Below are 27,929 nucleotides of genomic sequence, written 5' to 3'. Positions count from 1 at the left end.
CCCCTTCCATGGCATGACTCTCAGCAGAGCTGGAGCCAGTCCTGCCTGCCCTGGTGCCTCCTCTGAGCAGTCGGCCTGGGTGGCTCCCCCCACACCAACTCCACCCCTGACGCCCGTGGTACCCAGCTGGGTCTGAGTCATGGAGGCCTTCTCTGAGCCTCACTTTGCTCCTCTGTACAATAGGGTGATGGTGGCCAGCACTGGCTATATACACAGTAGATGCTAATTAGTGTTGGCTGCACCTACCCTGGTCATGAAGCTGGGGCTGTCAAAGCCCCAAAGCCACAGTGGCAGCTTCCCTTGTCCCTCCTTCCTCCCAGGGACCCTGGCATCCCGTCCCCTTCCCAGGCCAGGGAAACCCCTCAAGAGGACCAGTTCACGACAGTGCCATTTATTACTGGAGACACCACAGGGCTGTCAGGACTTCAGGGCAGGTGGAGAGGGCAGAGGGGAGAGACAATCACAGACAGAAAGCTAGGGGGACAGAGCTGTGGGACCTGGTGGGGTTAGCAGGAGCATCGGGGGTTCCCAGAAGGAGGAGGGAGAGGCTGAGGCCACTGGGAGTGGGTGGTGGTCCAGATGCTGCTGTCTGTCCCTCAGGGGCCCTCAGTTGGGCCTTTCTGAGGTCCCCAGGTGGAACTTGCAGGAAAGTCCCATGTACTCGCTCTAGAAACCTGGGAGGAAAGTGCACCCTTTGGGCTGGGCTGGTGGGGAATCGCAGTGTCCTGTGTCATCCCCTTCCCTGTCCCCCGTCCCCCTCCCCCTCCCCCCCCCCACGATGGGAAGGAGACTGGGAATGATGGGGGGGGGGGGGCGAATCCTGTCCTGGGCGACCCTGGGCAGGCTCCCTCATCCGGTCTCTGCGCCTCCGTTTCCCCATCCGAGCAACAGCGCATGCCCCGAGGGCTCCGCGAGCGTTCCGGAGGGGCGGTGACAGGCACGTGGGGGACACGCAGCTGGCAGCCTTCACTGCCCCGCACCTCTTGCTCAGGCCACCTGAGTGGGCGGCGGTGGGGTAGCGGGCTAGGGGGTCGGGCGAGCGTGCAGGTTGGGGGTCCGGAGGGTGGGGCCGGGCCGCGGCCAGGGTGGAAGCGGCTTGGTTGCTACGAGCGGCCTTAGCAACGCACCCATTCAGCGGAGACAAAGGCGCTGTCACTTGAGCGCAGAGGCGCCGCTGCCGCTCTTGTTCCCACCGAGGCGCTGCGCCGGCGGGGGCGGGGGCGCGGGCGCGGGGAGTGGTCGGGGCTGGGGTGGAGGGGCAGCTCGGACCCTCGGGACGCGGCTCGCGCGCTGGGCGCCTGCGCCCTCCCATCAGGCCTGCAGGGGGCGCCTCCAGCCCATTTTGCAGAAAGAAGCTGCGGCTCCAAGGGCCTGAGACACCAGCCAGAGGTGGAGGCCGGCTGGGAGCTTGGGGTGACACAGCCCCGGGGCCAGATGTACCCAAGCTTACAAGCACGTGCCCACCGCTGCAGCTCAGCGTCCCCATCTGGGGGCTGGCGGCCTGACCCCAGCTCCACCCAGGCCCTGGCTGTCACGGCTCCCCTCTGTGCCTCAGCTTCCTCAGCTGCACGGTGGGAGGAGGACAGCACCTCCATGTCCCCGGGTCGCCAGATTAAAGGCGTCAGCTAAGGCCTGGCGTCTAGCACACAGCCCAGCCCCAGGCAGAGCTCCAGAAACAGGTTGGAAAGAATCCCACGGTTTGCGGCTGGGCAGTGCTGGCCAGCCCCTCACAGGGCAGCCTCTGGTGTGAGACTGGGAACTTGGGCGCAGAGAGGCTGACAAGGTCCCACGGCTCCCCTGGGGCCTGGCTGAATGCCCCGGGCTCCGTCCCTCCTTGAGCAGGGCCTGGGATGGCCCCAGCCTTGCCTGCGGCCCATAGGCTCCCTTTCACGCCTCTATCAGCTGTCCAGCTGGAGAAACTGAGGCCTGGGAGGAAAGCACTTGCCCCTCCCCAGGTTTGGAAGGCCTCTCAGACCACAGGGGCCCCGAGAGGGGGTGAGGCTGGGGGGCTGGGCTTGGGGGCAGAGAGAGTGGGTGCACAGAGGCAGGCTTCCTGCTCACTGGCCCCCGGGCAGCACTGGCCCTGGGAAGGGGTCCCAGACTTGTCCCCTAAGTACCCCTCTCCCAGGGAGCACCCCAGTTTCACTGCCAGCGCCCTGTTGTGCTACCGGAGGCCCTTTGGGCACCAACAAGGAGCAGAGTGATGGCAGGTCAGGTGTGGTGGCTCCGCAGACCACCTCCATTCTGGTGCAGTGGGGCTGGGGGGTGACCAAGGGGGCGAGGGGATGCCCCTGAGGGAGGAGCTCTACCTGAAGCCTTGAATGCTGTCAGCTCCACTGCCTGAGAACGGAGGAAGTCCATCAGGGGCTGGGCCCCACTCCTGCTCCCCCTGACCCTGGGGGCCCTCCGATACCTTGGTGATGACGCCCCCACCCCCAGTGGCCTTGGCATTCAGGTTCTGCCGGCATACAGTCAGCAGCTCCCGGTGTCCTTCAGCCTGGTAACTGAGGAACGGGGCCCTTGGCTCCCCAGGGGAGGCCCCCACCCCAGCCCCACCCTAGTCCCTGTGGTTTCCCAACCCTGCCGGTCACACTTGCTGGCCCCCTGCCAGAGCCCTGCCACCCCTGCCACCCCCGTCCCAGCCTCACCGGTGTCTCGGGTTCTGCAATGGAGGAGAAGGTTGTGGGCATTCTGGGGGCGTGGGTCCCTAGTGGGGGGAACATTGCTGGAGTAGATGACCTTTTGGGAGGCTGAGGCAGGAAGCTCTCTCTCTGCTCCCCCACTCTGGGCAGGAACCTCACTGTCAAAGACCCTAGGAATCCACTCAACAGGCTACCCTACAGACTAGTGATGAGAAAACTAGGGCCCAGAGAGGAAAGGTAACTTGCCCAAGGGCACAGAGCAGATGAACTAGGAGCTGGGATTGGAACCCCTGGCATGGCCTTGAAGTCATTCAACCCATGTCCTGTCTCAGGGCCCTGAACCTCATCTACCCTGCCTTTCAGGAGCCCCCAAACCCCCTCTGCATAGAGATCCAAAGCAGGTAACCCTGGGCAAGCCTCGACTCAGGGCTGGGTACCAGGGGCCCCTGTTCCCTGGGGGTGGGGTGGGGGGTAAGAGGAACCAAGCCATTTCTAAGCCGTCTCCCAGGCCCCACACCTGCAGAATTTCCTGGGCCTCAGTCTCTTCATCTTTCAGATGGGCTAATAGGATCTGCTCTTGCCCTCCAGCTATCTGGGGAAACTGAGGTACTGGGTAGCACTGGAACCGGAGGGTGGTGTGGCCGTACCTCTGAGAGCCAGGTGTTTTCGGGGTGGAGCCAAGGCTAAGGGGTTGTCCTGGGCTACCTCCCAGGGATGGGAGGGCCTAGGGCGGGCTTCCTGGGCCTGAAAGGAGAGGGCATTGGCACTCCACCCGGCCAGAGTGGGACCCACCTCCCCTCGGCCCCACGCCTGCCTGCACCATGAATGCTCCGGCTGCCTTCTTCTCAGTCATCCTTTGCAGGGCACTCCGGACCTGGGGGACAGGCACTGGGGTCAGGCCTGGGCCCCTCCCCGACCCCTGGGAGGCTGAGGATCCCCCGTAGGTAAGCCCTGCCCACCTCCATCACCACTCCACCCCCCAGCCGCTGATGTCCCCCCCACTCACCTCCTCGTTGTAGGCGGCATAGACTAGGAAGATGTATGGGCCCTGGGGACAGATGCAATGGCTGGGTGGGCTCAGTGCCTGGGAGTCCCTGCACCGCCGCCCGTCCTGGGGCCATCGCAGACACCCCTCCCCCGATACCCAGAGACACTGGGAGACAGGCTGATGAACACAAACCCTGCCCCGCCCCCCCTCCCGCACTGGGGAGGGGGCACCTGTGGCATTCTGCAGCAGTGAGAGGGCCTCGCCCCACTCGACTCCACGCCTTTAGCCTCTAACTACCAGGCAGCCCCTCTGCCCTCTGTCCTTCCACGCCTCAGCCCCCAGACCTACAGGGGTGGGGTGTAGGAGGGGGGACACCTTCCTGAAAGTACAAGGCTAAGTCAGCTCCTGGGACAGCAGACCTGTGATGGCATTCTGACTGTGCCTCTAGCTGAGTGCCTCTCTGATCCTCTGTCTCTTCATCTGGAAAGTGGGGATGAGGCCAGAACTTGCCTCCTGCTATATGTGAAGGACTCAGCACAGTGGCCGGAGCATAGCTGGGTTCTCCTGACACATGTGAGGACAAAGAGGGCCTCGCCACTCACAAAACACCATCACACGTGGGGTCTTCGCTGAACCCCCCAGCAGCTCCAGGGTGGGGTGGATTCATTCTCCACATTTGATGGAGAGGGGCCTGGGGTGGGGACCAGAGCTATGAGGTCCAGGCTGAAATGTGACCCAGCGGGTGGGATCTGGAGCCCAGGACTTCCTCAGATTCTGCCTGCAAAAAGCAACAGCCCCTGCCTGAGGCTTAGACTGGAGGACATAGGTTGGGGTCCGTGGGGGTCCCAGCTTCCCAGGACTGAGAGCTGGAGCCCCAGAGCCTGGCTGCTCCCCCTGGTTCCCAGGCATGACCTGGGATGATACCCACCTCACCCCCAGCCCCTAAGACAGACCTTAGTGCCTCCCAGCCCCCCACTCCACCCTGTCTTCTCTCTGTAGCCTCTGCACAGCCTTCCCCATCCTGTCTCCTTTCACCCACTCCTCACCTCCCAAACAAAGGCATCTTTCCAAATTTCAACCCAACCACATCATCACCTGCCTAACACCCACCATGGCTCCTTAGTACCCTGGGATGAAGTCTGAACCCCTTATACCAGCTCTGAGGACTGTGCCCGGTCTGGCTCCATGTCCCCTCCTGTCCCATTTCTCACCAGCTCCTCCCATCCATGCCTCCCTCCATTTGATTCCACCAAGCTCCGCTGACTTAAAACCTTCTTTTCCCTCTCCCCACACAGCGCCCGGGTATTAGCTGAGAATCACTCGCTCCAGGAAGCACCCATTCTGCACCCCCATGAGTGGCTCCTCTGTCCCCACTCTGCGCTGACTGTCCCTTCATCTCTCAGCCTCAATCGTGCCATGCTGTGGCTTTGGTGTCTGTCCCTCCCTCGGGCCGAGACCTCTGAGGGTGGGTTCTTTGATCCCGTGCGCCACCACATGCTCCAGTGTGCAGCCTCCGCGGGCACAGGGTTGGCGCTGGGGAAGGAAGTGCTGAAGGACCGAATGGAGCCGACGAGCTCACGTTCACAGCACGCCCAGCGGGTGCCAGGAGCTGTGCTCTGCCCTTTGCGAACACCATCTCGGTGGAACCCCACCAGGATCCCAGGAGGCAGAGAGTAAGATCCTCTTTATACTGAGGCTGTTTCAACCTGTCCAAGCCTCCAGACCAGACGCCCAGCCAGGGGAAGCGTGAGCTACAGCTGCTTATAGGAGGGATGCTCTGCTCTTCCACCACAAAACCTGGCACAGGCTCTGGAAGGAAACAAGTCTGCCCGAAGAGTGAACGAGGCTGGGCCGATTTCAGTCCCTCCAGACCCGGGCTTCCCCCTGGTCACCCCGCAGGGGTGAGGGCTGTCCTGAGGGCAGGGCCTGCCCAACCCATGCCCAAGACAGAGTGAGAGGGACAGGGCTGGAGGTGGGGCGGGGAGAGAAGGACACGGAGAGACAGTAGGTAGGGTGGAAGAGAGAGGAGAGGGAAGGGCCAGGTTGGGGAGGGACCCAGAGAACGCAGCTCTGAGCCAGACTTGGGGAGCTGCCCGATAGGGTCACAGGGACGTGAGAGTGGGCCTGGGTCTCACGCCTTCTGACCCCCTGCCAGGCGGCCTCTCCCTCATTTCAGCAGGAGGGCGTCACGAGGAAGGTCTGAGGCTGACCGGGAGAGGTAAGAGAGGTCACACTCCAAAAGATGGAGAGGAAGGGGAGAGACAAGGAGACAGGGGCTCAGAGATCAACAGGAGTGGAGACAGAGAGAGGTCCGGGAAGAGCAGGGTGGGATCCAGGTCAGAGGAGAAGGGGACAAGGAGATGGGACTGTGACAGTGATGGCCTGAGAGACAGAGAAAGAATCTCAGGGAAAATTCAGAGAAAGAGACAAAGAAATGAGACACGGAGAGAGAAAAGGATGAGTAGGGGGGAGGGAGGGAGGTGGGGCAGAGGGATGGTGGCGCTGCCTCCACGGCTGCAGCTCTGCCCACCTGAGGGCCACAGGCAGGGATGGAGCTGGAGTCATCGCCATGGCAACGGGAGGCTGCTGCCCTCCGCTCTGTGGCAGGGTCACATGGCTAGGGGAGCAGAGCTGGAATTGGATCCCATGGAGCTCTGGGAGTGTGGGGCTTGGAAGAGGGCTTGTCCGTGTCAGGGAAGGGGGCGCAGTGCCAGGCTCAGACAGGAATCTGGGAGCCGCGCTTCTTTGGGGACAGTGTTGGAACCCCAGTTGTTCTTCATTTTCTGGGCCCCTCTCGGGGGACGACCTCCATCCTCCCAGCAGTGTCCCCTTTCTTTCCTCTGTCCATGCCCACGCATGTCTGGCAGAGGGTGGCAAGTCCCTAAGGCCCCGGGGGAGAAGACAACATGGGCCAGGACCCTGGCGGTTAACACCCTCCCCGCTCCTGCCTCTTCTCTCCCCAAGCTCCTCTCTCCCTCTCTTGGTCCTGGTCTGCCTCCCCGCTCAGGGCAGCTCCACGAGAACAGGGCGTATTGCAGCCTCCTTTGCTGCCGTGTCCCCAGCGCCTAGAACAGTGCCTGGCTCAGAATGACCATTCAATAGATATTTCAGAGCTGGATGAATAACTGGGTCAGGGTGCCTGCCCACCCCAGCCCCCTCCAGCCTCGGCAGCTCTCCCAGGAACTAGCCAGGTCCCTCTGTGGTCAAGGCTGTACATCCGATGGCCGAGAACACAGACTCTGGACTCGGGCCCCAGGGCTGCTCCCTCCTACTGTGAGGCAAGTGTCTTCGTGGGGTCTCAGTGTCCCCACTTGTAAGGCTGTTCAGAGATATAAAGTGCGCCTGGCCAAGGGCTCAGAGCACCCAGGGGTCCTAAGTGGCTGTCACGGCCTCAGCCCCTCTTCTCTGCAGACAGGATGGAAGGTCCCCAGGAGGCCCAGCTCTGAGGACACACAGACCCTACATGGAGTTTGCACGTGATTTCCTGAGCTTGTCTTTGTCCATCCCTGGGTCATACCATTTCTCAGCACCGAGAAGGGAGAGCTAAGTGTGGTGGGTGCTGATGACGGGAAGAGGTGCTGGGGGGCAAGGGAGCCCGAGGGGCCAGGCAGGGGCAGGGAGGGCCCTCCTTGGACCTCCCTCCCTCCCCGCACTCAGCCCCCTGGGCTGTGGCCCTCTGTGTCCATGTCCAGGTCACCTACAGATGTGCAAAGCCACTGAGGACAGGGACTAGTCTGACCCATCTGTGTGGCTCCAGGACACAGGAGCCGACAGGAACACAGCAGTCCTACTGCTACTGCGTCATTTACGTGGGTCGAGCATTGTCCTCGGAACCAAGCCCTCTTCTAAAGTGTTGTCCTCACCACTGGACCAGCTCCTGCTGCCCTCAGGAGGCCACCCACAGACCCCAAGGGGAGAGGGCACCGGTGTCCTGCACCCCTGGCCTGGTGGCTCCACACCGGCCAGAGGCTGGAGCTTCTGCCGCGCCTTGAGTGTCAGGGCACCAGGGATCTTCATGATCCCCTTTCTGGGCCTCCGCTTCCTCGGCTGTCAAAGGGGCCACACCATCTCCTGATGGCCTGCTCTTTGATTTGAGGTTTTGTTCCCACGCCCCGCCCCCTCCTCCTGACAAAGTCCCAGTGTCTGAGCCCCAGTCCCAGACGGCCCAGGCCTGGAGGTACCTGGAAGGAATTGAGGCCCACGGCGGCATAGGCCCAGGCCGGGCCAAGGTGCACCAGCATGCCGACCAGCCAGGTCAGGCCCAGGACGGGCAGCAGGACCAGCACCGGCTTCACCGTGGCCCTGTGGGAGAGCAGGGGCTGAGGGAGGCCGGGGGGCCTGGGAGCTCCCTGCAGGGGTCTGGGGGAGCAGCTCCTTGGAAATGCCTGGAGAAGAGCCAGAGCTGCACCCCAGGAACCATGGCTCAGGACTCAGGTGTAGCTGGAACCTTCGGCTGGACGTGGCTGCCCCTTCTCAAAGACCCAGAAGTGGCATGAAGTAGGGGATGTGGCCCTGGGGAGATGATGGGGTCCCAGTCCCAAACCTGGCTCAAAGGAAGGGAGTGGCAGCTGCCCAGAGGCAGGGCTGAGGCCTGAGCAGCGAGTCCAGGGGCCATGGAGTCAGGGGGGCTTCCTCTTGCCCCTCAAGGACCCCTGGGGCTCCCTGGCTTTTCAGGGACCCATTGGCTGGGCTGCCCTGCCCTTGGCAGAGGATGGTGGTTGGGGAGAGGAAGCCCTGGAGACCGATGAGGATTCTCGGCAGGAAGAGGGACCTAGATCCTCACTCTGAACCTGAACTTCTGGGACTGCCTGATTTGAGGGTGTCCCCTCCTTGTCCCCACTAGGCCATCAGTACCTTTTGTAGACGGTGAGCCTCTAGGACAGTGGCTGGTGTCTATACCCCACCCCCACATACACACGAGATCAATGACCATCCCCACGCATGACATGAATGGGCACATGCTTACACACATCCACACACATGAGCACACATGCACACACAAGCAGGGACATGTGCACACATGTTCATCTATAGCCTTATACCCATGAGCACACATGGCCACGTGGCCACACCCACCCACCATGGACTCACACCGGCTCCCCCACGTCTTCCTGACTCCCCCAATCTCAGGCCTCACCATATCTGGATCCTGATCTGCTGCTGCAGGCAGGGCTGTGGGCTCAGCATGCGGGCACGGCGGTGGGCACTGGACACGGTGACCATCACCACACGGACCAGGATGCAGGTGTTGGCCTGGAGACCTGGTGTCAGTGGGCAAAAGGGCCTCCCCCTGCCCCCGACACATCCCTCCCCTCCAGGCCCCCAGGCCTCCCCGCTCACAGTCAGCACGAAGAGCACGGGCCCCACAAAGGCCCAGATGGTGTCTGTGTGCACATTGAGCCAGCAGTGCCCAGGGGCCACGTAGTCATGGGGGGATATGGCCAGGGTGATGGCCACGATGGCCACAGGCACACCTAGGCGAAGAAGAAGTGACCTCAGGACCATGCCACCCATTCTGTCCTCTTCGGGACCCAGCTTCCCTAGAGATTTAGCCCACAGCTGTCCTGTGGTAGCAGGTGTACTGGTGGCACTGGGAGATCTGGGGAGCAGGGTTGGGAGGGCCTCATACTTTTGGGGTGGCATTGAAGCCCCAAGTAGTTGGGGAGTGGATCTGCTGGGGTTGAGTCGAGGGCTCAGGATTGGGAATCAACGGAGGTGGAGGTTGGCGATTGGCATGGGGGTCGGCTGGTCACAGATTAGGGAGACGGCGCTGGAGTGGGGACGTGAAGCAGCTGACGTGGAGGAGGATTAAGGACTGGGTCGCGCTGCAGGTTGATGGAGCTGAGGAAACTGAGCTTGTGTCAGACTTGGGTGCTGGGCTCCAGGTGATGTTGGGGGTAGGGTGGTGTCAGGTGGCTGTGGAGGCCATGCAAGGCAGAGTTGAGGAGGACAGACAAGATGGGGAGCAGAGGGGCCTCACCCCAGCCGGTGGCGTAGTAGAGCGGCATCCTGGGGCCGGGGCGCATGCTCACGGCCACCACCTTGCTCCACAGCAGCAGTCCCTCCACCAGCATCCAGGAGAATGCGACCAAAAAGAGGAGGTGCATCGCAGCGGTGATGGCCACACACGCCACCTGTGGGTGGGAGGGTGGGGATACCCACTGAGGCCAGCCATGGAGGCAGCCGTGCGCTGGGTCCCATGCCCAGGCCTGGCATTGCCAACCCAGAGAGCTATCAGTGGGTCAGGTCTCCTGCGGTGTCCTAGGCCCAGCTCCAACCTTCTGGGCCTTTCCTCTCTGGGCCTTCCTCCTCCTGGGAAATGGAGCCAAGTGAAGCCTGGGAATGGGCAACCCAGAAAAGGCTGAAGGTGCTTTCCCAGGCCCCCATAAGCCCACAAGCTCACCCACTGGCCACCCACCTTGTTGGCCTTGGCGCACTCGCTGGCCATGAGGAAGCCCTCGGCGGAGGCCAGGGAGAAAGTGAGGTTCTTGTGGACCGTGGCTCGCTCCGACTTGGGGACCCTGGACAGGCAGTGGAGTCAGTTAACAAGGACCCCACCGCCAGCCCCCACCCTCCATCAGCCCCTTCCTGCCAGGGGGCTCTGTGGACAGGCTAATGAAGGCAGGGAGGGCAGCTCCACAGGGGGCCCACAGCCCTGGGGGAGGCCTGGACCAGGGTCTGCTGGGATCAAGGATGGACACCGGTCCCAGGAGGCCCACGAGGGGCAGGCTGGGCCCAGGATGCCAGGTCGCTGTGGTGTGCTCGCCTCACCTGACCGCCAGGAACAGCAAGAAGGTGGTGGCAAGGGCACAGAAGGACACACCACAGCCTACAAAGGAGAGCGTCCTCAGCAGCGACTCCTCCTCGGGGCCTCTCTGTGGGAGGGACAGAGACCCTGGAATGTAGTGACCCTGTCGCCACCCTGACCTGACCAGCACAGGTGCCACACCCACTCGGCAAGTCTCCCCCAGCCTCCTTCTCTGCAGTGGAGGAGGGATGAGAACACACCGCCAGGCCAGGCCTGCATACAGCAGGCACTTAATAAGTGTTTGCATGTCCTCTCCTGCTGGCTCCCCCTAAACTGGCCCCAGTCGGCCCAGTTTTCACTGATTCAACAGCTATTAAGGGCACGAGATTGGAAACGACTGACATATCTATGGGGAGGGCATTTTCAAGGGTGGGGGGACCACAGAGCTGTCGTGGATTGTTCATGACATGCCAAAATGTCCAGGCTCGGTTTCTACAAGAACCTCATTCGGCCACGGCTTTACCTGCTGGCTCTCCATCTCCAGCCGAGAGCCCTCCTGCCCCAAACAGCAGACCCAGAGACCCCACGCCCCGCAGACTTGTGGCCCGCCCAAACCTGCTACCCACCTGTGCCCCCTGGAGACTAGTCCCTCAGCCCCCAGTTGCCCAGGCCTTTATCCTGGACCATCCCCCTCCTCCTCCCTGGGTCCAGTCTCCTCGTCTCCCCACTGTGCCCTGGTCCAGGGCCCCTCTGGTCTGCCTAGGCCAGGACCCCTCCCTGCTCTTTCCACGCCAGCCTCACCCCGGCACCAGAGGGCTCCCTCCAGGCAAATCTAACACTTGCCCTGTGCCGAGCCTGGCATTCCAGGCCCTGTGTGATCTGACCCGTGCCCACCTTGGCTCCCATCCCCCTCCACTCCTGGGCCTGCATTAGAAGCTGAGACACAGCAAAGCTCGAGGAAGTGACAAGTCTGCCATGCTGTGTCTAGCCTCCTTGCCTGTGCTCAGACGGGCCCTCTGCTTGGAATGCTTCCCCTCTGCCTTTCTGCTCGGCTCCTGTGCATCCTTTAAGATTGGCTCTGACATCACCCCACCCCTGGCACTCACCTGGACGTCGTACACCTGCAGCAGGATGGCGAAGTTGGTGCTGTGGTTGCAGAAGCAGGCGGTGGAGCCCTGGTACAGCGCAGCCACAGAGCAGCCAGCAGTGGCCCAGGAGCCCCCTGAGTCTGGACTGAGGGTGGGGAGGGAACAGAAGGGCTCTTGAGATGGGCCAGACATGGGGTGGGGGGCAGGTGGCAAGCAGGGGAAAGCCTCTCTCCAAAGCTTAAGGTCCGTCACTGCCCTGCCTCTAACCAGCTGTGTGACCTTGGGCAAGTCTTGTCCCCTCCCTGGGCCTCAGTTTCCCGTCTGTAAAACGTACTTAACACTCTCAGGGATGGCAGGAGGATGGGGCTAATACCAGTGATGACCACGGATTAACTGCATTAATTACTAAGCAAATGACTGACGTTCAGCTGAAGATCCAAGGCAGAGCTGGGCTCATCCCTGAACCTTCCTCTGCCCCCTCAAATGCCTTGGGGCCCTGGCCTTGGATATATCATCAAGTCCAACACCCATTTGAAAGGTGAGTCTCTTCTTAGACACCCCCCAGAGTGAGCTTGCATATCTATCATGATGGGGAGCTCACTACCTCCTGGGTAACAGATTCTCCTGCCCCAGCTTGTCCTGGAGCTGGGTGGGGCCTGAAGCCACCCCCTGCAAGCCTATTGGTGAATGAAGGCCAAAAACACACCTGAGTCCTGCCTCATCCTCAAGCAGAATGGATGTCTTTAAAAAAGCCAAATTGCCTTATTTAAAGAACTTGGAAATGGAAACTCACCTGATGCTGAAGCTCCAGAAGGCACAGAGAGGCTCCACCAGCTTCTGAGGAAAGGTCTAGGGGCAGGAAACAGGGACAGGGCAGGTGTGTGAGTGTGTGTGGGGAAGGAGAGAGAGACCAGAAGGATGAGGGGGACGTTGAGGCCTCCCACATTTGAGGGGCCAGGGGGTTGCCTAGCATGGGTGATGGGTGAAGGGGCTGGAGAAAACGCCAGTGGGGAGGCAGAGGGAAGGTGAGGAGAGTAGACTGTCTCACTAGCATTAGGTGTAACATGGAAATAGTGGGAGCAAGCTAGATGTCCATCCTCCGGGGAGCAGTTAAACCATTGCAACTGTTCCCTCTTTGGGATGCTCTGCACCTGGTGAGATGAACAGACAGGTCTCTACCTACCGGTGGGGAAAGAGCTCTGCCATAGGCTGTTCGGTAAACAAAACAGCTATACATCATTATGCAGAATATGAGGCCAATTATGTAAAAAAAAGGTCTATTAATTGTGAAAACATGCATGAAAGGTCTGGAATCAAACACACAGCTAACTTAATGATGGTTAAACAACAACAACAATACAGATTTCATAAGACGTCATAGCAGTAAGGAAATGTCAGCGGCCAGGAGTACCAGCCCCAGTCCAGGCAGAGAAGGCTGCCTGAGCTTGGGATTTAGGTTGTTTGTCCCGACTGGCGAGGGTAACAGCAATGTCACCCCACTAGAATATGACACTTTGTGTCATGTCCTTCATTTCCTTTATTATCGTTGATCTTCACAGCAACCTAGGAGACGGCTATAAATTCATGTAATTTCAGATGAGGAAACTGAGCCTCAGAGAGGGGAATTAATCTGCTCCTGATCACACAGCATAGAGTGGAGACTGACTCAGCTCTATGCTCTTTCCACAGCTCTGTGATGGTGCATCCAGAGGACACATCATTTCTTGGGTTGACTGAATTATCATCCCATGGATTAATTCATTCACAATATTTTTCCTGGGTCCCAGGTGCTATGTGAGGTGCTGGGAACACAAAACCTGTGTTCACTTTTTAAATGGATGATTATGACACCACTGGTAGCACTTTCAAGTGGTACAAATTGAAATATAAATGCAGCTGTACACTCAAAAGTCACAAAACTACCTGTGTCCAGCAACCCCACACCTGCCCGTACACCTGTATGTCCCCAAGACATAGTCACCAAAATCAAAATGTGCTATGAGTGAGGACTTTCAAAGGCCGAGGCAGGGTTTACTGTAATAGAAAAAACTGCAGATGCTCTGGCTGCACGACTGGGAGGGGGTCAGTTTCATTTTGGACCACCCCCCAAGAAGGTGCAGGTTCTGGACCTGGCTGCAGTCAAGACCTACATGTGCTGGGATCAAGCAGCAAGTGAGAAAGGACAGGGGGGCAGAGGGACATCACTGAGGGACGTGACTGAGACAACGCAGAAAACGCCTGCAGGCAAACCGAAGAACATACATGTTCACGTGGCTCAGTTGAGAGAGCAAGGGTTTTGATTTTGCAAAAGGAAAAAATATATATAGCATTATGTACCCAGAAAAAGGCTGAAGGGAAATTCACCAAAATGTTCACAGCAGCCATCTCTGGGTCATAGGATGTTGTCTTCTTTATCCTTTTCTACATTTTCCAAATTTGCCACAATGAGCAATCCATTACTTTTATTTATTTTTCATTTTAATGTATTTAAAATCATATAATTCATATATAAATATAATCTCAAAAGTTAGTTCTTTGAAAATATAAACAAAATTGGTAAACTAGCTAGACTGATCAAGATTGAAAAGGCGAACATCACTACAGATCCTACAGATGTTAAAAGGATAATGAGTGAATATTATGAACAACTTTATGCTAGAAACCTGAAAACCTGGAAAAAATGGATAAATTCCTTGAAAGGCACAAATTACCAAAACCACCTCAAGAAGAAATAAAACACCCAATAACTCTATATCAATTAAAGAAATAGAATTCATACTTCAAAATCTTCCCATATAGAAAATGCCAGACCCAAAAGACGTCACTGGTCTTCAGTGGCCTATCAAACATTTAAGGAAGAAATAATACTAATCCTGTAAAACTCTTTCAGAAAACAGAGGAGGAGAGGATACTTCTCAACCCCTTTTATGAGGTCAGTATTAATCTGATAGCGTAAGAAAACCACAGGAAGATAGTGTAAGAAAACCACAGAACACATTACTCATGAACACAAACATAAAAATCCTTAAGACGTATTAGGAAATTGAATCCAGTCATATATACAAAGGACCATACACCAAAACTAAGTGGGGTTTATTTCAGGAATCCAAGGTTGATTGAACATTTAAAAATCAATCAACACAATTTATGATATAAACAGAATAAAAGAGAAAACCATATGATCATATCAGTGTGGAAGAAGCATTTGGTAAAACTCAACAGCCACTCGTGATAAAAATTCTCAGCAAAGCAGGAAGAGAAGGGAACTTAATCTGCTAAGAGGCATCTACGAAACGCCCACAGCGAACATCACACTTAGTGATTAAAGACCTAGTGATTAAAGCCTTTCCCCCTGAGGTGGGGGATGAGACAAAGATGTGTGGTCTCACCACTCCCATTCAACACTGAGCTAGAGGTCCTAGCCACTGAACCAAGGAAGGAAGAGAAAAGAAGACACAGATTAGAAAGGAGAAAACAAAACTGTCTTCACTTGCAGATAATACAATTGGTACGTAGGACATCCTAAGGACTCCATAAGAGAGCTCTGGAAGTAGTGAGAGAGTTCAGGAAGGTTGCAGGATTCAAGGTCATTATATAAAAATCAACTGTATTACTATACACCAGTAATGAACAATTTAAAATTTAATTAAGAAAACAACACCATTTATGATAACATCCCAAACTATGGAGTACTTACGGATCTATCTAACGAAATATAAAACCTATACACTGAAACCTACATATCACTGCTGAGAGAGTCAAGAATACGCAGAATAATACAAGAATACTCTAAATACGCAGAGGGATATACCTTGACCGTGGATTGGAGGGCTCACTGTTAAGATGCCAGGTTATCATCTTACTTCAATTCGGGAGATTCAATGCAATCCCAATTAAGATCCCTACAGACAGTGACAAGCTGATTCTAAAATTGATATGGCAATGCAAAGCGCCTAGGATAGCCAAAGCAATTTTGAAAAAGAACAGAGTTGGAAGCAACACGCTCCCTGATTCAAACAATATTACAAAGCTAGAGCAAACAAAATAGTATGGCACTGGCATAAAAATAGATGCATCGATCAATGGAACAAAATAGAGAGCCCAGAAATAAACCCACACATATATGGTCAATTAATTTACGACAAAGGAGCCAAGAATACACGATGGGGAAAGGACAGTATCTTCAATAAATGACACTGGGAAAACTGGACAGCCACGTGCAAAAGAATGAAACTGGACCACTATCTTACACCATATACAAAAATGAACTCAAAATGGATTAGGGACTTGAATGTAAGACCTGAAATCATAAAACTCTTAGAAGAAAACATAGGTGGGAAGCTCCTTGACATAGGTCTTGGCAATGATTTTTTGAATCTGACACCAAAAGCAAAAGAAACAAAAGCAAAAATAAACAAGTGGGATTACATCAAACTAAAAAGCTTCTGCACAGCAAAGGAAGCCATCAACAAAATGAAAAGGCAACCTACTGAATGGGATAAAATATTTGCAAATCCTATATATAACAAGGGGCTAATATCCAAAATATATAAAGAGCTCATACAACTCAATAGCAAAAAACAAACAATCCGATTAAAAAAATGAGCAGATCTGATTAGACTTTTTCCAAAGAAGATGTACAGATAGCCAACAGGTACATGAAGAGATGCTCAACATCACTAATCCTCAGGGAAATGCAAATCAAAACCACGATGAAATGTCACCTCACACCTGTTAGAATGGCTTTTATCAAAAAGACAAGAAATAACAAATGTTGGTGAGAAAAGGGAGCCCTTGTGCACTGTTGGTAGGAATGTAAATTGGTGCAGCCACTACGGAAAACAGTATGGAGGTTCCTCAAAAAATTAAAAATAGAAATACCATATGATCCAGCAATTCCACCTCCGGGTATTTATCCAGAGGAAATGAAAACACTAACTCGAAAAGATATATGCACCCCTGTGTTCACTGCAGCACTATTTACAATAGCCAAGATATGGAAACAACCTGAGTGGCCACTGACGGAGGAATGGATAAAGGAAATGTGGTATACACAATAGAATGTCATTCAGCCATAAAAAAGAATGAAATTTCGCCACTCACAACAACATGGATGGACATCGAGTGCATTATGCTACATGAAATGTCAGAAAGAGAAAGACAAAACCATATGATCTCTCTTACACGTGGAACACATAACAACAACAAAAACCAGCTTGTAGATACAGAGAACAAATTGGTGATTGCCAGAGGTGGGTGGTGGGGGACGGGAGAAATGGGTAAAGGGGGTCAAAAGATAAAAAGAATAAAATAAATAAATAGATAAAGAGAAGATCCATATAGTTCACTTGGAGAAATGTCAGTAATCAGAAGAGCAAATAGCAGGCGAATGTGTAAATTTTGGGGGAAAAAAGAATAAACAATATTTCCCATAAAAAAAAAAGAACCTGGTGGCTCTTCTTGAAAAATTTTTTTAATTAAATTTTTAAAAATTGGGGCAAAGATTTAACATACATTTAACAAAGGAAGATATATGAATGCACAGTAAGTGTAGAAAAAGATGCTCAAAATCATTGGTCTTTAAGGAATTGTAACTTAGAACCACAATGAGGTATGAATACACAGCCATTATAATAAATGACATTAAAAAGACAGACAAGGAGCCAGCCCTGATGGTCTAATAGTTAAAGTTTGGTGCGCTCTGCTTCGGCAGCCCAGGTTCATTTTCCAGTTGTGGAACCACACTACCAGTTTGTCAGCTGCCATGCTGTGGTGGCAGCTCACACAGAAGAACTAGAAGGACTTACAACTAGGATACACAACCATGTGCTGGGGCTTTGGGGAGGAAGAAAAAAAAAGAGGAAGACTGGCAACAGGTGTTAGCTCAGGGCCAATCTTCCCCTGCAAAACAAACAAACAAACAAACAAACAAACCAGACAGATAAGGATGTTGGCAAAGCTGTGGAACAGCTGGAACACTCCTCCACTGCTGGTGGGAATGTAAGATGGTATAACCACTTTGGAAGACAGTTTGACAGTCTCTTAGGAAGTTAAACATACACTTATCATACAACCCAGAAAGTCCACTTTTAGGTATTTCCTGGATAGAAAGAAATCATATGTCCACAAAAACACTTTATATGAGTGTTCATAGCAGATTTATTCATAATGGCCCCAAATGGGAGCAACTCAAATCTCCATCAACAGGTAAATGGAAAAACAAATCACAGTACATCCATATATGGAATTCTGCCCAGCAGCAAAGAGCAGCCAACTATAGAAAGAGGCAACAGCACGCATGACTGTCAAAAACACCATCTGAGCAAAAGAAGCCAGACCACGGCACACGCTATGATTCCATTTGCATGAAACTTTAGAAAAGACAGATATAATCTACAGTCACAGAAAGCAGATCACTGATTTCCTGGGGTCAGCGCGAGGAAGGCAGATGGGGAGGGGGCATGAAGAAGCCTTTTGGGAAGATGGAATGCTCTAGAAGTTGATTGGGGCAGTGGTACATGAGCATACACGCTGGTCAAAACCCATCAAGTTGTATCCTTAAAATGGATGTTTTAGTGTATGTAGATTTATATACTTCAATCAAGTTGATTTTTAAAAAGTCTTGGGATGATATACAAAAGACTGATAAGCTGTAGGGGGTGTATGTGTGGGGAGTGGGTGTATGTATGTGTGTGTGTGTGTGTGTGTCCAGGATTAGTAGTTGTGAGCAAGGGAGACTTTGGCTTTCCTCGAAATGTTCTAGAGATTCAAAAGCAAAAAGGAATTTGTATATTACATATAATGAATTAAACAACATGTCTTGGCGATCTTTCCATGTCAGTTTACAGCAAAATACCTCTTCCCTTATGAAACTTCAGCTGACTACTCCATTGTGTAGCTCTCATGGCTTTTTAAGTAATCCCCTATGGATGGACATCTAGGTTATTTTTACTCTTCTGAAGCACGTGGCAGTGCTGGCCTCTGCACATCTCCCTCTATATTCCAGTGGGAACCACCAGTTTTTCGAGTCACGCAGACCTACAATGGAACCCCAGCTCTACCATTTCCAAGCTGGGGCCAGACTCAGCACCTCTCCCAAGCTCACCTTCTGCCTATGAGGAATGGGCAGCTGGAGGATTAACCAAATGCTGCTTATTTAAGAAACCTGACATGAAGTATGTGTGCAATGCGTTACTTGCCTTCCCCCTCCCTTGTGGACAATGGGATGGCTTGTGGATGAGTATTTTCCTCAAACATTTTTGGACCTTTGTTATCCAATGAACAAATATTGGGAGGTGGGGGGAGACCAAACCAGGACACCTCTACTGGAATGGCTGTTTCCCAGAAGCATCACCCGGTACCTGGGCCTGGTGTTGCAGGTGAAAGGTCACGGCTGTGTTGACCTCCCCAGCTTCATCCCACACCTCAGAGGAGATGATGGCTGACCCCACCTGGGTGCTTAGGAATCTGTGGGGAGAAGGAGAGCTTTTAAGGGCACAAGCTGGCTATAGGGGAGAGGTCATGCATGGCTGGGGTCATCTCATCCAGGTGTGTGTGGAGGAGATGACACCCTCTGTGTCCAAAGAAACATTAGGAAACGTCCTGTGCTGGGAACCAGGACACCTGGGTCCCAGTCTTGCCCTGGGGACTGGCTGGTAATTTGAGTAAGCCCCATTCCCTCACCGAGTCTCAACACTGAAGCCAGGACCCCAGGGAGGATGTGAGCCATGTCCCCACCAGCAGACGCAGAAATGTGTATGTGTGTCAGGGGCGAGGGGCCCTGGGCTGCTAAGGGCAGATTTGCCCACCAGAGTGGGGCCTCTGGGAGGGGACGGAGGCCTGGCCTTCCCTGGGGAGGGGATCCAGGCCCTCAGCAGCCTACTGGGTGGGGCCCACTCACCTCTGCATCCTGCTGGCCTCTTCTGAGCTATCGGGGGTCTGGGGCTCCAGGCCAGGCGCCCCCAGGGGGTGCTGGAAGACACCGGAGCTGAACCAGCTGTGGACCACGGTGACTCCAGAGAGGCCTGGCCAAGTGGGAGGGGGCCCAAGACCCCACCCAGTGACTGAACAAGCACCACATGTTGGCCCCGAGGGAGATGCTCTGCCCACCTTACAGAGAGGGAAACTGAGGTTCACAGAGGTTAAATGACTTCCCAAAGATCACACAGCTGATAAGTGGCAGAGCCAGAATTCCAACCAGCTATAGTTCACGGATTCAACCCCCAAAGCTCCAAAGCCCTTTGGCCCTTGTCCTAATGCTCTGCCCGTGGGTGGCACCGAGAGGAAAGGTGTGGGGTTCCAGGAGGAGACTAAGTGGACACCTACTACACGGTGGCTGCTTTTCACCGGGTAACAACCCACAAGGCGAGTACTAATGTGACAATTACAGACGAGGACACAGGCTCTGAAAGGAGACCTATTAAAAGCAGCAGAGCAGCCCCTGAGAGAGGGACAGTTGACCCAGACCCTAACGGGGCCCCACCAGCGCCTCACCCACCTTGCTCTAGGAGCCGCCTCACTTCGCCCGCGGGGATGTGGATGTGGCCGGGCCCGCGTGGACGCCCACCGGGCATCGTGAACATGAAGTCCTCGGAGCTGGCCTCCCTCAAGCGTAGGCTCCGCACCTCCAGGCCTGGGGTCAAAGGCGGCTGTGTGGCTGGACCTCAGGAGGGGGGGTCTTTCTGCTGAGCTGGCCCAGCTGGCAGGGTCTGCTCCCCCACCCCCTACGACAGGTCTAGGGGGCCACTATTCCTGCTCAGAGAGGTTCAGCAACTTGCCCAAGGAATGCTGACTTCTCCAAGTCCAGGGGAAGGGGTCACTGAGAAGGGGGGTCACTGGGGAGCAGGACCTGAATATCTATAAGCCACCAGAAACCACTAGGTGCCTGAAGGAAAAAAGTTCTGCCTGAAGTTCCACCGTAAGTGCTCCCCCATTCAATCTATAAACGGTCACTGAGTGTGTACTTGGTGTGGCCCTGAGATGCAGAAATGACTCAGAAACAGCCCTGGCACTCAGGGAGCTTAGGTTGAATGACGTAATCAGCACAAATGCAACAAGAGTTATGCTCAAGACACTGGGGTAACAGAGGGAGGAACTGACTGTCAGGAGAGAGCCAAAACCTGGGAAGCCCTCCTAGAAGAGTGATGCTCAAGTAGGGTTCTGAAGGATATATAGGCGTTTGCTGGGAGGTCAAGGGAAAAAGGGCATTCTGGATGGAGGGCACAGCATGGGCAAAGGCAGGAAACAGAATGGAGCATCTGTGCAGAGAGCTCCCAGGGACCAGGGCTGAGGAGAGATGTCTGGGCCAGGCCCCACCCAGAGCCCAGCTGTGTGGGACGGGTGGCCGCAGGCTCACCGGCATGGCGGTGCTGGATGTGCACTTGGGGTCGCTCGGAGGTCAGCACGGTGCTCAGCAGGGGTGCCAGGCGCTGCACACTCACCACCAGGGCCATGGGGCCCCCAACCACCTGGGAGGAAGCCGCACCTCAGCTGCCTCTCACACTCCACGCCCCACAGCTGCCCGCCATGACCGCTGGGGCTAACACACACTCCACGGTCTGTGAGGGGGCTGCCTGCTCCAGACCCTCAGTGGCTCCTTCGGGTCTCTGGGATCAAACCCTGGGTCCCCAAGCTGGCGCTGAGGCCTTGCCTCATCAGCCTTCTCGGACCTCTGCAACCCTTTCCTAAGCCACGTCATCCTCTAGTTGGGAGGAAGGCCTCATGGCACGCTGTGCCTGCTAGCTGGTGGTTTGCCAGCCGGGGCGCACTCTGAAGGCAGAGCCATGCCCCCTTCTTTGGTCCCACTCAGCGCCAGACCTGTAACAGCTGCTCAACTTCCAGATTCCAAAAGGCAAGCCATGTGCGGGGTGAGGACAGAACAGCGAGGGGAGGACACGTATGAACAGGACACCTTCTCTGTGCTGGGCGAGGCTGCTGATTGGCCCATTTACTCCTGTCTGTTGCCTAGGCAAGGCAGGGTGATAATCCCCCTTCTCCAGGGAAGAAAACTGAGGTTCAGAGTCCAGCTTTTCCCCATCCACCACGGTGCCTCAGATCCCCACTCAAACATGGGCTTACACCCTTCCCAGGATGGGGAGCTCGCCACCTGGACAGGCGAACCATTCCATGGAACCAGGGTTGGGTCATCGCCACCCTAGCCCAAAGCCCGGCTCCCAGTCCTGTCCTCTGAGGCCACAGGGGGACCATGTCTGCTCCTTCAGCCCCAGAAATCTGCAGGCAATGTCCATGACCCTTTGTTCTCTCCCTTCTCTGGGCTGGTCACTCCCAGGCCTACAGCCACTTCTGCCAGGATCGTTCCCACACCCTCCCCATCTGGAGAGCATCTCTCACGTTGTCCAGCGTCTGGGCTGTTTTGTCTGAAGACTCGGCACAGAGGACCTCCCACTTAAAGTGGGTGGCAGATTCTTGGATATGGGGGAGGCCTTTACTGATCAGTGGCTCCTAATAATTTTTAACTGCAGAAGCTGTTGTTCCAGAGCAGTTGTATGTGGAAGTTCACTTTACAAAAGAGACAAAAGAGGAGCTTCTCCTGATGGAAGGAGGGGGGACCCCAGCGATGGGTCCTGACACAATAAGCCGGTGGCAAGGTTGGACCCAGCCCCCAGCCCCCCATGCCCCAGCCCTGCCAGCCTCACTCTGTGACGGGCAGCCACGCCCCAACCCTGCCAGCCTCACCTCGCTGACGGACAGCCATGCCCCAGCCAGCTGCTCCTCCAGGACCAGGCTGGCCACAGACATGACGCCTCGTCCCAGCTGCTCCCAGGGCCCTATCCAGGGATCTGGCTCCCCAGCCCCGAGGGCCGTCACCCTCTTCAGAAAGTGCACGACAGCCAGAAGTGCCGCCGGCCCCAGAGGAGCTGCCTCCTCTGCCAGGACTCCCTCCAGGATACTCAGGAAGCTGGAGGCCTCAGCCAGGGACAGGTCTCCGCCGACTTCAGAGAGGGGGTCAGGGAGGAGCTGTGGGCAGAGGAGCTGCTGACTGTTGGTGTGGCTGTCACGAGGGGACCCCCCCAGGGGCCACACTTGGGCTCTGCCAGGATCTTCTTGGTGGGTGTGGGTCTAACTTGTCACAAGCTCCTGGCTCTCAAGGGCTCCGAAATTCATGCAGACACATTAGGTGAGTGTCCCCTTACAGGTGAGGAAACTCAGATACAGGAAGGTGACCCATGGTGCCCCCAGACTCTCCAGCCTCCTGGGGGACAGGGGGCTCACCACAATGGCGTTGGCCAAGGCATTGACTCGGCTGATAACGTCCTGGCCAGGCCATGACTGGGCGTCCTGCAGCTGCCGATAGGTCTCTGCAGAAAAGTGGATGCCAGGCTGTGCCCTAGGCAACACTCTGACCAGAGGTGCCCCACGCCCCCTGTGCTGCCCAGGGGAGGAAGAGCACATTGATGGCTGTGTATCTGGAGGCTTACACCCAGTGTTTTGATAGGGAAACTGAGGCACAGGATGGCAAAAGAACTTGTCCAAGGTCACACAGCTGGGATTCACCCCCAGGTCTGTCTGGCCCCATTGTCCTGTGGTCTAGACTTCGTGAAGACCCTAAGGCTCCGAGAAGATTCTGAATTCCCAGGCTGTGCCAAGCGCTCACTCCCCCTCAGCCTACACTGGACCATACCCGGCTTCCCCTTCAGCACCGCTCCGGGGGCACCTCCGGCGTGCACCTGTCCGGTAGCAGCAGAGGAAGGGCCGTGGCTGCAGGCAGAGCGAAGAGCCCTCGGTGCGGTGTCCTGGGTCCCACGTAGGGCACTCCTCTGAGGGCACTGACGGAGTGGGGGAGGTGTCAGGGCCGCACCCTGACTCCCCAGAGGTCCCCGTCAGCCACCGCCCCTTGGGGCCTTGAAGACGCCCTCACACCTGAAGGGGCGCCAGGACGCACAGCCCTCGAGTTAGGGGACGACGTGGGAACCTGGGAGATGGGCACTGCAGCCAGCACCGGGAGGAGCAAGCCAGCCAGGGACGAGCCCACTCAAGCCACCAGGAGGCAACGTGGCCAGAGCTGGGCGGGGCCCGGCTGGCAAGGGGCGGGCTGGCTCCGGAGGTCAGAAGGGAGCTTACGGGAGCCAGGGGGCGGGGCATTGAGCCAAAAGGCAGGCCAGGGCAGGGCGGGGCCGTACCCGGACAGAGAAGACGCACCCGCACGGGCGGGAGCAGCGAGGGCGTGACGTCCAGGGCGCCCAGGTCCCAGCGGAAGAGCAGGCCGCCGGGGGGCGGCGCGCACGCCCGCGCGCGATGAAGCTGCGCGGGGCTCAGCGCCCGGGCCCACAGGTGGAAGTCGGTGAGGTTGCCGCTGAAGGCGTCCCGCGCCGAGAAGCCTCCGCCCAGAGAGTCCTGATCCTGGCCCAGCACCAGGATGCCGCCGGGGGGCACCGGGTGGCCCGCGCCCAGTCCCCGCGCCCCGGCGCGCCGCCGCCCGTCAGCGAACAGCGCCCAGCGCCCGCCGCGCTGCTCCCACGTGGCGCACACGTGGTGCCAGCGGCCGTCGGCGCGGAAGGCGGCGAGGAAGGGCGCGTGGTGACCGCGCACCACGAGCGCGGCGCGCACGGTGCCGCCCGGCTCGGCGAAGGCGCGCAGCTGCAGCGCGTTGGCCTGCGCGGGCACGGCGAGGGAGAAGAGCGCGGCCGGGTCGGGCGAGGCGGCGTCCCACTGCACGTGCGCGCAGGCCGTCAGCGCCCCCAGCTCGGGCAGGGGCGTCCGCAGCCGCGCCGCCCGCTCGGCGCTCCGCTCGCCGAACAGCAGCGCGGCCGTGTTGCGCGAACCTGCGGGGACGCGCGGGCTGGACCTCAGTTTCCCCAGCTGCGCACACACTCTGCCTGTGATCGCCCTTTGGCGCAGCTGCGGGGCCCCTCCTGGGCTGTAGGGTGCCTCCCTCCCTCTGGAGGGAAGATGTGGGGATCCAGTGCCCGTGCCCAGGGGTCAACCCTCTACTTTCAGTCCAGGACAAGTGAACCTGAGCTGCAATGGGGACTTCCTCCGGGCTCGATTCTCAAGGACTGTCACTGTGGGCTCCCATCTCACCAAAGCCTCAGCCACTCCCTCCCCTTCATTTCCCAGGCCCCGGACCGACACTCACGCCTCTGCGGGGGTCTTCGCAGAGGGGCCTCTCTTTGGCCTACCCAGATGGGGTTGGGCAGCCGTGGAGCAAGGATCCCATCTGGCGGCCCCAGTGCCAGGTGGCCAAACCGCTGCTCACAGGACTCTTGGGCCTGCCACCAGCTCAGCCGCTGCCCTGGGAACGCGCACACCCCATCTGCAGTCTCCACTACCTCTCCCGGAGCCACTGGAGCTGCGGGGTAAGAGGAGAGACGGTGTGGGAAAGCAGTGTGTGGGCATCTGACCCTTGTGGGGTGGGGGTGGGGGGCAAGGGCAGGACCAAGGACACTGGGCTCAGAGTCATTTGGGAGTGGATAGGGCTGAACCTGGCCATGCTCTAGACCTGGCGAGTCCCATCCCCTTGCTGAGTCTGTTTTGTCATCTGTATAATGGCAGAAATGAGATGGGCATGAGGGAAGCTGCCAGCCCAGAGCCTGATATAATGGTGTCTATATATAACCAAATTGCAACTCCTCCCTTCCTTTGCATTGGAGGCCAGACACCACGTGGACCCCAGGCTGGCAGAGCTGGGAGAAAGGGGTGCCTCTCTGGGCGATCCCTCATACCAACCTGCGACCCAAGGACTCCTTGATTCACCCGGGGAGTTGGAGAAGGTCCCACAGAGACTCCCTATCTGAGAGAGAAGAAGACAGGTGGGGGCTGAGTCAGGTCCCCACCTCCATGTGTGCATTTATTGAATGCCTACTGTGTACTCCAGAGGAGTACAGTGGAAGCTGCAGGCGCTGCAGTCAGACCTGAGTCCAAGTCTGACCCGGAGTGTGATCTTGCCCTGCCCTGAGCCTGTTTCCCCCGTGTGAGGAATAAACAAGCCGATGATGAATGTGAAAGGTACAGCACCGTGTGGATGATTTTATTCTATGTCTATGCCAGGGGCTTGTCTTGTGGAACCTTTGGAGTGACCTCATGATGTGAGGTGGCCGCTTGGAACCCTAGCAGCTTTGAGTCCCCTCAGCCTCCTCCCCTGCACCCGACCCCCTCCCAGAAGCTCAAGTACCAGGAGGTAGAGGAGGCGGCAGAACCAGGGAGCCATTCTGGATCCAGCAGGGGCAGGTGAGGGAGAGCAGGGGTCACAGGCGTGGCCAGTGTGGACTGTGGAAGGGAAAAAGCAAAGGAAAGCAGCTCAGTGTTCTGCCTTGCTACCCCCTCTCTCTCCTGTGGGGTCATCTTGCTCCTTGTTTGGCTCCTAGACCCCACTGGGCTGGGAGCCAACCCAGTGGGCTGGAAGCCCAGGATGGGGTAGCCCACCCACTGGGGATGACATTTACTTGTACAAAGGGATGGTCTCCAGGAGCCCCTTCCAGGACTGCAGCTGGGAAATGCTGCAGCCCTGGTGAGCTGGGGGGCCGGGGGAGGAGGGGGCAGCAGGCCACTGGCCAGAGCGGGGTGAAATCACGGAGTGCAGGGTCCCCAGAGGGGGAAGGGGGAGCTCAGGGCCCTGTGAGCTTTCTTGTGCTCTTGGGTTCACAGCTTGGCATTCCAGCTCTGCTTCCTCAGGCCTCCAGCCTCACCAGTCCCACGATTCCCCCATGCAGCCCCCCTTTCTCCTGCCCCCCAAGCTGCTCCCATTTCCCCAGGCAGCATCCTTTCTCCAGCCTTTGGCCACGCTGACTCTCCTGCCTGGATTGGCCTCCCACTCCCTCAGCAGCACTTCCTACCAGATCAGCTTGCGATCACTCACCCTTCCAGCTGGGCGCCCTAGTAAGCTGAGGATACCCTTAAGCACGGGTGATTTGGGGGTTGCTCTTGGGGGGCTTCCGGCCAGGAAGAGCCTGCCTGGTCTCTCCTCCAGCCCTGGCCATGCACACATGGGTCTCAGAAAACAATGGAGGTGAAATATCGACCCGCTGCGTCCCTCCCAGCTCGCCTCATGCCATCTGGAAGTCTGGAGCCATCACCAATGATGACTCACACCTTCTTCCATCTCCCGGATAAAGTCTATAAGCAAGAAAATCAAACACATCCCAGCATGGGAGTACACACTTTTTGGACTCTGAAAAGCACCAATTTATTGTCACTTTCCCCCTTTTAAACAGCACCTGTGTCCACGCACCCGCACCTCCACCCAGGGCGGGTGAGGAATTGTATGAGTCTGGTCCGGGCTGAGGCCCCGTGCCTAGCCGGTGCTGGGCACATAGGCTAGGCTCACTAAAAGCCTCACTTCGCTGTTGGCCCATATTTGCCCCCGCAAACTCTTTGGCGCCCATCTTCCTTCCTCATCAACACTCTTTGGTACCCAAGAAAGAGATGCGAAGTTTGACGGCCGTGGCGCGTCCCCGGGGGCCAGAAGGGAATCCCTCCTAGGCTGAAGGGCCCGGGGCAAGCCCTCCCCTTCACCTGGCTGATCCCTGCCCTGTTCACAGACCCGGTCCCCACCCACCTCGCCTGGCCCGGCTCCTGCGGTCAGCTCACCTTCTGCGAGGCGTTTGCGGGGACCGAACTCCTGCGGCTGCCGCTGCGCGCTGTCCCCTCGGATATACCGACCGTCCGGCGCGGACCAGGGCCTGGAGGCGGGGCTAGGAGACCCCGCCCCTTGGGGGGCCCCCGCCCTCCTGGGCGCGCCGGACTGGGCAGGCTCCAGGCCAGCCTGAGACGCGCGCGTTGGGGTGGACCGTCGCGGGGGCGGAGGGTGCGTCCTCAGTCCCTGGGTGGGACATGTCGCCAAATCTCTCCCCGTAACACCCAGGTAAACTCACCGGATTAGAAGGGGCCACCTTGTGAGACTTGCATCCCAAGCAAACTCGACAAGCTGAAGGATCCTTGGGCTTCCCCGTCCAGTCTCAGGCCAGGATGGCGGGAGGGGACGGAGCGCCCAGTACCTAGCCTACTATGCTCCCTGAGCTGGGCTCCTACAGGCCTCATCCCCTTTACCTTCCACCCACTGTGAGGCGGGGCGTCATACCCATTTTCCGGATGAGAGCTGAGGGCTCTCGCCCCAAGTTACACAGCTGGGGAGTGGCAGAGGCCGGCCTTGAACCCAGGTCCCTGGATCCTCATCCAGGTCGTTCAAAAAGTAACAGAGGGAGCGGGGAAAGGCCGTCTTGTAGGGGGCAGGCAATAGAGGGGTTTTGGCCTCTGAGCACAGAGCCTTGGCCAGGGGGTGAGGCCAGGGGTGCTAGATTGATGAGGCGGCAGGAGGATGCTGAAGTGGAGGTCCTGGCATGGAGGGTGGGCAGCTGGGGTGGGGGCAGCCATCCGCCCTTAGTCGCAGGGATTCCCACTTGGGAGGGAGGTCAGACATCCAAGTTCATCTTGACTCTGACCTGAGGCACGTTGCCTGATTTCTCTGAGCCTCGATTTCCACATCTGTAGCATGGGGATACTGTGCC

General features: G+C 56.9%; 1 protein-coding gene across 1 annotated transcript; it reads right to left on the bottom strand.

The window, feature by feature from the left end:
- Positions 1-375: 375 nt before the first annotated feature.
- Positions 376-27,506, bottom strand: ADGRD2 (adhesion G protein-coupled receptor D2). Its single transcript, XM_070596975.1, has 24 exons — positions 27,472-27,506; positions 27,013-27,104; positions 24,563-24,775; positions 23,607-24,248; positions 23,154-23,252; positions 22,699-22,784; positions 22,162-22,443; positions 20,822-20,933; positions 19,964-20,098; positions 19,367-19,490; positions 18,828-18,933; positions 12,260-12,315; positions 11,485-11,611; positions 10,402-10,505; positions 10,049-10,151; positions 9,611-9,764; positions 8,971-9,104; positions 8,768-8,883; positions 7,812-7,932; positions 3,649-3,690; positions 3,290-3,516; positions 2,649-2,707; positions 2,310-2,340; positions 376-674 (listed from the first exon to the last, which is right to left on the bottom strand). Exons 1-21 carry the CDS (start codon positions 27,504-27,506, stop codon positions 3,367-3,369), a joined length of 3,033 nt encoding a protein of 1,010 aa, XP_070453076.1. The 3' UTR covers positions 376-674; positions 2,310-2,340; positions 2,649-2,707; positions 3,290-3,366.
- Between the last annotated feature and the right edge of the window lie 423 nt (positions 27,507-27,929).

This window comes from Equus przewalskii, chromosome 26 (assembly GCF_037783145.1).
Source record: "Equus przewalskii isolate Varuska chromosome 26, EquPr2, whole genome shotgun sequence".
Lineage (NCBI taxonomy): Eukaryota > Metazoa > Chordata > Mammalia > Perissodactyla > Equidae > Equus > Equus przewalskii.
Note: the sequence above shows the minus strand (reverse complement) of the source record. Positions and strands in the feature narration are given on the sequence as shown.

Bases quoted from the DNA above. Each gene is read 5' to 3' on its own strand.
- ADGRD2 (XM_070596975.1), bottom strand. From the start codon at position 27,506: ATGGGTATGACGCCCCGCCTCACAGTGGGTGGAAG. The intron at 19,491-19,963 runs GTGGGTGAGGCG...CCACTTGGCCAG, and splicing joins GAGGCGGCTCCTAGAGCAAG to GCCTCTCTGGAGTCACCGTG. The intron at 10,152-10,401 runs GTGAGGCGAGCA...CTGCCTGTCCAG, and splicing joins TTGCTGTTCCTGGCGGTCAG to GGTCCCCAAGTCGGAGCGAG.